This window comes from Manacus candei, unplaced genomic scaffold (genome assembly GCF_025592945.1).
Source record: "Manacus candei isolate 608988 ecotype Guabito, Panama unplaced genomic scaffold, ASM2559294v1 h1tg000014l, whole genome shotgun sequence".
NCBI lineage: Eukaryota > Metazoa > Chordata > Aves > Passeriformes > Pipridae > Manacus > Manacus candei.
In genome coordinates, this window is record NW_026138062.1 from 43,651,581 (window position 1) to 43,662,780 (window position 11,200).

An 11,200-nucleotide genomic window follows, 5' to 3' on the forward strand; every position below is an offset into this window, starting at 1 on the left:
TTTAACACACTTAAGAAGTCGGCAGTTTACTGCTCTCATATTTATTCTTAAATCTGATAAGTGCGCATAATTAAAAGCGTTACAAAAATCAGCATTTGTACTTCGGGAAGATTAAACCGCCCAGCAGGAGGCTCAATCTCTCCCGACCAGGTGGGTCTCCTGGGGCCTGTCAATGCGGAAGAGCAGCTCGGCAGGCTGGAAGTACCCCAGGTACTGCACACTGTCCGGGCTGGTGTCCTGGTGGTAGTGCCCTCCTTCTCCGTGGTGGCTGAAACAGTGGGTGTGCTCCACACGCAGATCAAACCCCTGTCACCAGAGAAAGAAAGGTCGATCAACAAGGCATTCATGTGAACAGCATTTAAAAGTCTTTCAATTTTAAATTCTTGCCCCTTCTCCTGTCAGAAGATGCCCAGCTAAAAAGTTTTTCTCCATCTCTCCTAAAAGTCTCCTTCTAGGTACTGGAAGGCTGCCATAAGGTCTTCCTGGAGCCTTCTCTTCTCCACGGTAAACCCCAGCTCTCTCAATCTCTCTTCATAGGAGAGGTGCTCCAGCCCTTTGATCATTTTCATGACCCTCCTCTGGACCCACGCCAACAGGTCCACATCTTTCTTGGGGCCTCTGGGCTGGATGCAGTGGTCCAGGTGGGGTCTCATAAGGGAGAGAATCACATCCCTTGACCTGGCCATGCTTTGTTTGATGCGGTCCAGGAATTTTCTGGGCTACAAGAAGACACTGATGAACAGCACACATCAGTTTATTCTGGGAAGATGCACACAATTTATCTGTAAGCCAAAGACTGCCCCGTCATGACACAATAAATTCACACCCTTGAACGTATTTAAGCCTACAGTATGTCTCATTTAACTCTGGAAAAATGTTTTTATATTACTTATGACTGCATTGTTATTTATAAAATAGTCATTTTCATCTATGGTTTTCTGCTTACCTTTAAATAAATAGTTTTCCTAATGATGAGCATCTTCATGGTTTTTGAAACCAGATTAGTTTTATTACTGAATTATTTGCTGTTGAATTTAGTGCTTGTGAAAGATGCTAGATAACTTTCCAGCATAAGGTTTTGCAGACTTGAATTTCCATCAGGAACAAGACACATGCTTTCATGTATTTCAACACAGCATTAGCTGAGAGAGTTCTTATGAAAGTGAACTACATAAACACACACAGCTGAACCAGCTTCCATGCTCTTGGCATTTCTTCCAGCGTGGCCAGCAGTGAATGCAAACTGTGCTGTTGGATTTGGAATGCAAACTTGCAATTGGAACTGAACCATTAAGTTCAATCCACTATGAACAACAACTAGGTTTCAGAACAGATTGACCTAGATTCAACTCAAACAAGTCACAGAAACGAGAAACTTCTATTTCATTACACCACCTCTGGAAGAGTCTAACACAATACTTACACACTCCTGTTCTTAAAAGGAAGATTACAGCCAAGACAAAATTCATTACAAGTCTCGGTTTAAACTCAGAAATGAACAAGGAGACTCACCGGATCTCTGGAAACTATTACCGGCTGACAAATCAGTGGAGCCTTCATTTCAAAGAATTTGAGCCAGTTATTCACATCCTCATCAGTATTCAGGGGACAGGTAGAAAATTCTGGAGGCTACAGCAAAAAAGAAAGCTTTATAAGTAAAGGAAGACACTTGCATCAAGATACTTTTTCTTTAGCAATTTTCTTTCACTTTTCCCCTTTCCACTATTCTGTTCATTTTACTTCTCAATGAAAAGAAGCTCACCAGTGCCCATCACTGTGTTTCTGCCAGAAATAGAAGTGACCAGAATATTGCTCCTTTCATAGCACAGGTAGTGGAAGAACTACTGAAGTGAAGATTCTCCTGCTCCTGGTACATTTTAGAAGCTCAGTTATTTTCAAAAGAGTCTAATGCTTCTTGTAAATATCATCTCAGTTCACATATTTCATTTCAATTCATTTTACAATAGCTCTCCAATTCTTTAGCTGCCCAAGGATTTCAAGAGATGATGGTATTAAGGCCAAGTAAAGCAGCATCACTAGTTTTGTAACACCGATTTTGTAATGTCAGCTCCTTGCTTTAATACAGTGCTTATCCTAATAGTTTATGCATACATTTAACAATAAAAAACAAAGTCAAGGCACTAAGATGTTACACCCTGATTTATACTTCTGCTTTCAGGAGGACAAAGAAAGTTACATGAATTGAGAACAACGTACCATAATGTGAATCTTTGCTTTCCCCTTCTGAATGATAAATGTGCCACCCATCCCAACTGGCTTTTCTCCGTAGTGTTTCTCTAAAGTTTGTCTCAGGCAGGAAACGAAGTTAAGTTCCCCAGTTCTTCCATTGGCTTTCACTTCAATGACCTGGAAAATAAAGTTAATTGGTCACTGCTGTCTCCTGTTGCAACAGTCTGCAGAGGTCTGTAAAAGCTGTTCTGAAATTCTCTCAAGCTGATAACCCAAAATTACCTTCGGAAAATGCAATTCCCTGTGAGTGCTGCTCTTTCTAGTACCTGACCAACTCTCTTTTCCTGACATCTCTTCAGTGCTAGCTTTGCCTGTGAAGGGTGCTGGGCAGCAAGAGATTTACTCAATACATGAGACAGTGATATGAGCAACCCCTTTCTGTCTATCAGCTGGCTTCCACTGTTACCAAGAAACTCCTGGTACCACAGAAGACTTTACAGTTTCCATGCAATAGTCAGTTTTTGACTGCTCTGCCAACACATCTTTGTGCTGGCTGTATCAGGGGCAGCACTTCTACAAAAAGCTAGACAAGTGCCCACATCTGATTTACACAGGTACATTGCACAACCATTACCTTAAATCACTGCTAGTTTGGACTGGATTTGGGTGAATGATTTATGATGATGGAAAGGTTTTATTAAGCTAATACTTATGCCTCAAAAATTCAAATGCCTCTCGGTCTCCACCAATTCTTCCCCTTGTTCATTGGCATCAGTTCCTTATGGTTGCATGTTTCTCTCGTGGAATTACAACTTTACTATTACCACAGAAAACACATAGTAGAACATTAAATCATGAGTTTCCCTTCAGTCACAAAGCTCTACAAACAAGTCACCTTTGATCCAAGTACACACCTTACCAGGTTGGCCCTCACTGGCATAAAGATTGGCCAACAGTCCAAACTCACAGTCAGTATATTTACTGCTGTACTTCTCAAGCAGGCACCCTTTGTCTGCAGGATTTATCTGAGCAACATAGCTCCCATTTACAGCAGGCTTTTTTTCACTCTTAGTTTGAACAATAGGGATAAGCTGAGAAAAAGAACATACAAGAGTTAAGTGAGTCAATCAGAACACATAAGAGTGAGTTAAATGAACTGAATTCACTTAAACACTGTTTAAGCTTTGGACCATGAACCCAAGAAATAATCCTCTTCATCACATAGCTCTGTCTCTCAGGATTACATTTGAACTGGTAAGAAAAATGCACTAATATTGTAATGTAAATGAAAGATCCAGAAAAGAGATATTCTTTTTCTGGACAATTAAATTTAATGTCATGTGGAGATGAATGCTAGTGATAAAAAAATAATAAACAAAAAAAAGAGGAAAAAAGTATCTGAGGTCCAATTCAAGTACTGGAATTCTACGTAATACTTTGTTAGTGTACAGTAACAACCACTATAATAGTGGCCCAAATTTAATGTTGAGATGGGCTATCTCACCTGCCAATAAATCCATTAAAAGGAGATGCAAGACCAGAGGTTTATGCCTGAAATAACTCTGATTATCCAGTCTGCATAGGCAGTAGTTTTTATCTCCTGCCTCTCTTGCAGTTCACCATTTTGTATGTGGCATTTTTAAAATTTACAGTGGTAAAGTCATCCGAGAGGGTGAAATATAGGGAGTATTTTAAAGGCATTTACCAGTAAGTTTGAAAAGCTTTTCTAAATCTTGGAGTTAAAACCTCTGGTCAGGTCTTTGTCAATTAGTTTCAAAAAAATCATGTTTCTTGCATGCTCCAAGGCAACCACACGCTTCCTGAAGAATTACAAGTTAAAAATTAATCTTTATTATCTCAGTAGTATGCACCTCAGTGGATGGCACTCATCTGAATTCTTTCTAATGTGTTTTATGTGCTTGTGGCATGAAAGTATTTGGGGTAAATGGGAAATACCCTGTATGACACTGCTCTATTATTATGATACTCCCATGAATTCATGGAGAACCATTGCACTTATTTACTGACCTCAGCATTTACTCCAAGAATCTTAGATGAAACAGCTCCAGCTCCAAGAATGAATGCTCCGGGCAGCTCTATGTCTTTTGCAACTGTATTTAGATCGTAAACCTGCAAAATAGAAACAACCCTTCCATCCCTGGAAGTGTCCAAGGCTAGGCTGGATGGGGCCCTAAGCAACCTGATCTAGTGGGTGACATTCCTGCCTATAGCAGGGGAGGTTGGAATTAGATGATCTTTAAGGTTCCTTCCAACCCAAGCCTTTCTATGATTCAATGATTTTAGTGTGGTGCTCTGAGCTGGAATTGTCATTCTGTTCACTGTAATCTCTGGATGCATTTAATTCACAACACCCTCATTAATATTTTGGATGATTAGGCTGAACACAGTTTCTGAACACAACAAACCATTTGGTAATAACAAATTTGGTAGATGTCCATTTGTCTTCTGACAGGTGGATTTTGCCTGTATGTTCCCCTGTCATTATACTCAAAAACTGAATTATTGTTCTTGTTGAAATTTCCATGGAAAAAATTGAAGGAAATATCATATAGAGACAGATTGAATGAAGTGTCAGCAAGAAGGCATGATATTCTTGGAAAAGGAGGGTAATGCAAATCCAGTGTTGGCCTGAAAACACAAATACAGCCAGTTTTTACAAAGAAGCGTGGCTGTCACTTGAAATTGCAGGCATGAAACAAGCCATACACGAATATGCAGACATGCCCCTTGTTCAGTAGTTCCTTCCATGGTTCCTGTCACAGATTGTATGTTTCTAAAACTAACTTGTATTTGAGAACAGAAGATGAACCATCAACCACGATACCCTATTTTTGCTACAATGTGTAAGATGTTGTCACATAGTCTATGTTTAACACACATCAGAATCAATCTCGTAAAACACTGAAAAGTTCCTTTCACAAGAGGAATCTTATAGTACCTCTTAGTTGTTAGTTTTGTTTATATTTCAACAAGACACTGCTTTTATTTTGACATTAAACCCCACAGTTACAGGAAAAACTCACTTTTTCTTTCCGTACGAGAGGTATGAGATAAGGAACACCTCCCACATCTGCTATCCTAGGCTTTCCGCAGATTCCTGGAAGAATACAGCCAGTTAGCGTGGTAAAATATTTTTTCCTACTAATGCTAAATGAGCATGCAGTCTAACCCACCAAAGAACTGGTTCCTCCAACTTCTAAATACTTAGACAAAGTGTTGCACTATTAAGAAGTCCAAGGCCTAAAATGATTCACAGTAGGATTCATTGCTATGCAACCTGTTGTAAAATTAACATTCTCTAAGCACAAAGAAATTAGTAGAGTGGGCAACACCTTCCATTTGCCAGTTCTCCACTACACAGTGGATATCTCTGCTGGGGCTCCCCTTGCAAAATTTTAGCAAAGCTGGAAGCTGTCTGAGTTTCAGGACAATTCATCCCACTTACTTGGCCATGTATTTTAAGAAGGGATGAATCACCTTCTGGAAGTGTTTCTTTCACTACATTGATGCCAGAGGGAACTCAGATGAGTAGCACAGATGACATGTCTGTCTTCCAGACAGCTAATTCAAAGATGATTCCCATTCAGAGTAAGATAGTTTCACTTCACTGACATACATGAATGGCAGGACTTTAAAAATTAATGGAAGCACAACACCTTAGGTTCAGATAGTGATTGGCATGGATCTAAAAAATTTCCCCATCTGGAAGAAAACAACTTAATTTTAAAACCTTTTCAGTACACTAAATAAATCTTATGAAATAAGTGGGTATTGCAGTGATAGATTAAGAAAAAAAAATTATGACAAGTACTTAGCAATTACTTGTCCTTGTTCATACTACAAAGCAAATCCAGAGATATAAAATTTAGCTTTCCTCTCATGTATATTCTTTATCTGAAAAACAATTTAAATTCTCCCAACGTCTTCAGAAGATCAGAACCAAGCAGAATCAGGTAGAAAGAACGGGAGAAGACTTAGTGGAAGAAGGGAATGCTAGATTACCTTTAGCAGGAAATTTGAAGGGCTCCTGAGTCAGATCAGGACAGTCTACAACAGAGACTTGAGCATCGGCAAAGTTCTCTTTAAGCCCTTTCTGCAAAACTGTAATAAAGAATAATGGCAAAGTTATTGACAATGAAGAATTACCAAGAGTTTGTTTGACAAGTTTCTAACAACTATAAATATGTCTGTTTAGATTTATTTCAGCAAGATACATTACTTATGCTTACTCTAAGTAACTCCATTGATTTAATTGTCTGTAGGCACTTGTTTCATGCATCAGAGCTTCGGAGAAGAGCAAAAGTTTGTTCAGATAATTGTTGTCTGCCACATCAACTAATTTAAAGTATTTTAAAAACATTTTCATTGAAATATAATAACTGACTGCTCCTAGTAGCACTAGGAGCAACACAATGTGAAGTAACATGGGTAAACTTAAATCACATTCAGCAGTGGGTTTGTTTCAAAGAGCAGATAATTATGATCACAGTCAAATATGATGCCAGAGCAAAGGAGAAAGCAAGTTTTAGATGGAGTGACAATCGGTTCTTCAAATACATTAACCAGACTGTTTGCAATAGCTTGATTATAAGCTCAAACCGTCTCTGCTGTCTGGAAATTTCTGCCACCACAGCATACTGCCTATCATGTTCATGCTCTTGTGGAGATTTTCTGGCAAGTGCCACTTTCAGTACAAGACAGATAATGAATGGTGCTGGTGATAATGAACCAAATCTGAAATTTTGGTTTTGCTTCATATCAATGGTTTTTAGGCTCCGAACCTGCAAAGTCACTCAAACAACAGGGAGGATTAGGTGAGTGCACTATTGGGAAACAACTTCCAAACCTAAATTGAGTGTGGGATTGTCTTCACATACACTGCTTCAAATATTATGTCAAAAGGTCCAGGTTCTTTCATGCCTGGGGATCTGCTTTGACAGATTTCTCAAACTAAAGAACACAAGATCAAGTCTGTTCTCAAATCAGGCAGTTCCTTATTTGCTCAGAAGACTTTCCTGAGCCTTTGTTTCCTCCAATTAGGATTTCAGCCATACCTTACTTCTCAAGAGCAGATTTACAAAGCTGTTGACCAAAAGGGTCAGTAGAAGTACCTGGCACATTTCTAAATACATCTCAGTACCTTCTGGTAAGTGGACAAGGACGGTAAAAGGGCATTCCTCAAATTATACCCAACAGCTGAACAGCAACAAATCTCGCAGCTTACAGGAGGTCCTTGGGGGGGAAAATGGAAAATTCTGCTTTATGATGAAATTTTTCTGCTACTCTTTCAAGCTGTTCTACTGCAAGTACATGGTGTTTTCTTCAGAGCTCACAGGTCTACAGCAGCTGTGTCCTACTGCCCTAGTCTGACTGAGTGAGAAAAGCACTGAGAACCACCCAGGGTAATCCTGGGATCACACTTTCTCAATGTATGGAAACGTCAAACTGACACAGATTTGGGGAAGTGGCAAGCTGAACTTGAGGGTCAACCTGAAAGACAAAAACCTTTAGTAGACCTGCTGCAGGGGAGAGACTACCTTTCTACTAGTGCAAGGAAAGAAGCTCATGAGCAACTGGGTTGGACCCTTCCAACTTCAACCATTCTGTTACTCTGAGCACATTTTGGGAAGGCTTTGGAAAGAAACAAACTAAAGATGTTTCCTGCAGCCCTGTTCTAAGGCAATCACCAAAAGAGGAGCCAACTATGTTCAAGCGAGAGGATCTGCCATGCTACACTGCATCTTGCCAGCTGTGTTTTGAGTAGTCCTGAAAAATAAAGAAATACTGGAGGGTAGAGGAGGGCAGATGATCCTGTATCCGTAGAGAAGTTTGCTCTGCAGTTGTCAAAATTTCACAACCCGTGCACGAATTTGCAAATGCAGCAAACAGTTTTAAAGGGTTTGAGAGCCTGTCTGTGTGCTTAAATATCATGGGGGCTTGGGGGAGGAGTCATTGTTCGCGCTACGAAAATCATAACATATAGAAAAATAATGATGTTCTTTACATCTCAGTGTGTTAAGAGCAGGAATTCTCCATGTACTGCCTGTAGAAAGGTTTTGGTATGAGCTTTAATGTAAGTTTGAAGAGTACATTATAAGTTTGTAAAAAGGTACACATTGCATAACTTACCCCCAGCAAGCTCCTCCAGACTTGGAACGTGAAAAGCAAACCTTTCGACTTTGGCCATTTCTTAACTGGTGCTGATTTCTTGAGGTAAGAAATTACAGTACAGCACACTGTAGGAGCAACTGATCTGCCAACAAGGATAATAGTTTAACAATTAAAACAGTCTCCTTTCAGTATGGGAATTATTTTTCAATTTCACTCAAGAATGCAAAGACAACAGTAGAACTGTAGTTCTGCCATCAGGAAAGACTAATGGCTTCAATAGTAACATTAAAGTTTTTATAGATTTTGAAAGACATGTCTGTCAGATCTATAGCTGGCTCAGAACATTACACATGCTAGTCCTCAAGCTTGCAATTGGGTGTAGGCAACACATCCTATGCTGAATTCAGTTCAAGGGACAGGTCAGGAGATCTGTGTGTCCTTTGTAAGCCTGGAATCACAATTTGGTTTTGAAAGAAAACTGGGCTTTTCTGACACATTAGCTGCCTCCTCAGGCCTTCTCAACCTTAATATTTACTTTGCCAGCGTTGGCTACAGTGGACTTTCAACCCCAGCTATGATATGGTCTCCAATTGATTCTGGGCATGCGTTTTCCCTTCCAGGGGGAAAAGGCAAGAATCAAAATAGAAAACAACAGCAACAAGTTCTGTGGTATGAGCCTCTGTATGGGTACTGAGCTCGTAACAAAAAGTTTTGTTTGAACATAAGTTTAAGAATGCTTTCACAAATGAACTGTACTTCAGTCAGCCTTGCAACAACAAAGTGACTAACTAGGGCAAACCACCAGCTGAGGGCAGAAACAGCTAATTGTACACTACCTAAAAATCAGCTATAGCAATTATTAACTCCTTAGGCACATGCTTGTTGTGCACAGCAAAAAAAACCCCAAAACAACAAAATTAATCCCACTTGTCCAGATGTCAGGTGTTGGAGGAAAATGCCAAAATCCTAACTACATTCCCAGACATGGCAGAACCTTTGTTAGGAAGGACTACAGTGTGAGATAGCTGTTTATGTATAGTTCTAGCTTCTATTTTTAAAAAATCCCACCTTTTATGACTGTCAAAAATTTTAACTGTCCTTATACAATCAGCCTCTTAAGCCTGCATAAAGGAAAAAAAAATAAGACAGTGGGGGGAAAAAAAAGAAATAAGAAGAGTGGGGAGATTATAGGAGTCACCCAACTGAAGTCTTTGAGATCGACGTTCAGCCACCCCAAATTCTTGCGGTAGCAAGCAGTAGAGAAGAAAGACTGCAACCTGTAATTGGTCTTATCCATATCCACGGGTGACTCCCTCCCTCCTCAGGCTGCAAAGGAGAAAGTAACAGAGGAGAAACAAAGTAACAAAGGAGAAAGGCTGGATTTGGTGTCTCTGGTAAAAGCCTACCGTCAGATGGAGGGAATCACAGCCCAAGGAGCAAATCACAGCCCAAGGCTTTTAGCGGGCACCAAGAAAGGGAGTAATTAGCCAGAGAAAGAAAGTGACAAGATGGCTTTGGCAGCATTGTTTTAGATGATTCTCATCCCCTCAGGAACCTCTTGCCACATCTAGAAGGAGGCTGTGCCAGCACTCAACACACTGGTTGCCCTGAGACTGAGAAGACAACCTAGAACTGTTGTTGTGCAAAAGGCAGAGGTAAGACTTGGACACAGTTCAAATAAACAGGCTTGGATATAACACCTAGACCATCACCTGCTGTGTAATGGACAGTAGTGAGCTCCCTGCAATCAAGAAAGGAGGGAAAGACGGTGAAAAAGCTTGATGTACCATAGTCAAACCCGATCTGATTGCTAGAAAGTAGTCCTTACCACGAAAGGCTAGATCCGTGAGCCAGCACTGCAAGCATTCACAGGGGAGTGAATTGTGTGGTGTGGGACAGGGTGAACCTGAAAGGAGACAACAGCAGACAATTAAGATCCATCACAGGGGGGTGCAATGCCATTGAATTGCTACAGAAGACTTTCAAAGAAAGTGCAACAAGAACGGAGAGAACAAGCATATAAAGACTGAAAGTTTACCTTTGAAGCAGGAAGAAAGCATCAGAGAGAGTAGTTAAGTGTCTGGAGACTGCGGATGGAATGTGAACCATTATATTAATGATGGAGGGGGGGGTCTGTCATCAAAACCTGAATTAAAACTAGTTTGGAGGGTTGAAGCCAAAAGGGAGAGGCTATAGGCAGGCTAGAGAAGAGTCAGGGAGGGGGATTGGTGGGGGCAGAAAGAGAAAAAATTGAAGATGGCAGTCAGTGAGAGAGGAGAAACTCAGCATGACACCAAGAGAAGCAAAACATCTATAGATGCAGAGGCCGTATTGCTCGGCTGGAGCGATGCGAGGAGACCCCGTACGGGACAGAGGAAGGCTGCGGGACAGCAGAGGGCTGCTTGAGCGGCTGGGATTTGGGGAAGGGACGGGACACGGCGGGACAGGAACAGGCGTGGAAGGCGAGGCTGGGGTCCTTAGGGAAGGAGAGCATCCCGGCAGGCAAAGGCAGCGAGGAGCTCTGGAGCGAGGAAGCACCAAACTTAGCAGCACGCTTGGCACGGTTGCGAGAGGAAGTAAAGGGTTGCTCAGGCTGGAGCCGCCAGCTCGGAGAAGCCTGGAGAGAAACCCGACAGCAGTAACGACAGCCCCTCACCGAGCGGGAAGCCGGGACGTCCCGGGCGAGGCGGGTGGAGGGACCCGGGAACTGCCCGATCCCTGCTCCGCAGAGACCGCACGTACCTGCACCAGCGCCCGGGCTCGGCTGGCTCGCTCGCCTCAGCTCGTCCCGCCCCGGTCCGGGGACCGCCCACCCTGCTGCCATCCCTGGCATCCCTCCCTTCGCCCCTCCTTCGCTTTCCTTCCCTTCCCTCCTCCC

General features: G+C 41.7%; 1 protein-coding gene across 3 annotated transcripts; it reads right to left on the reverse strand.

Annotated features, from left to right (window-relative positions):
- Positions 1-25: 25 nt before the first annotated feature.
- On the reverse strand, positions 26-11,148 carry CUNH11orf54 (chromosome unknown C11orf54 homolog). 3 transcript variants are annotated; one of them, XM_051780360.1, is made up of 10 exons: positions 11,065-11,148; positions 10,151-10,228; positions 8,341-8,464; positions 6,214-6,312; positions 5,235-5,308; positions 4,219-4,320; positions 3,105-3,281; positions 2,218-2,367; positions 1,513-1,629; positions 26-306 (listed from the first exon to the last, which is right to left on the reverse strand). In XM_051780360.1, exons 3-10 carry the CDS (start codon positions 8,396-8,398, stop codon positions 133-135), a joined length of 951 nt encoding a protein of 316 aa, XP_051636320.1. In that variant the 5' UTR covers positions 8,399-8,464; positions 10,151-10,228; positions 11,065-11,148; the 3' UTR covers positions 26-132. The 3 variants fall into 3 exon arrangements, with proteins under 3 accessions (XP_051636320.1, XP_051636319.1, XP_051636321.1); XM_051780359.1 differs by having other exon boundaries at positions 10,979-11,122; XM_051780361.1 differs by lacking the exons at positions 10,151-10,228; positions 11,065-11,148 and adding an exon at positions 9,391-9,407.
- Positions 11,149-11,200: the final 52 nt, after the last annotated feature.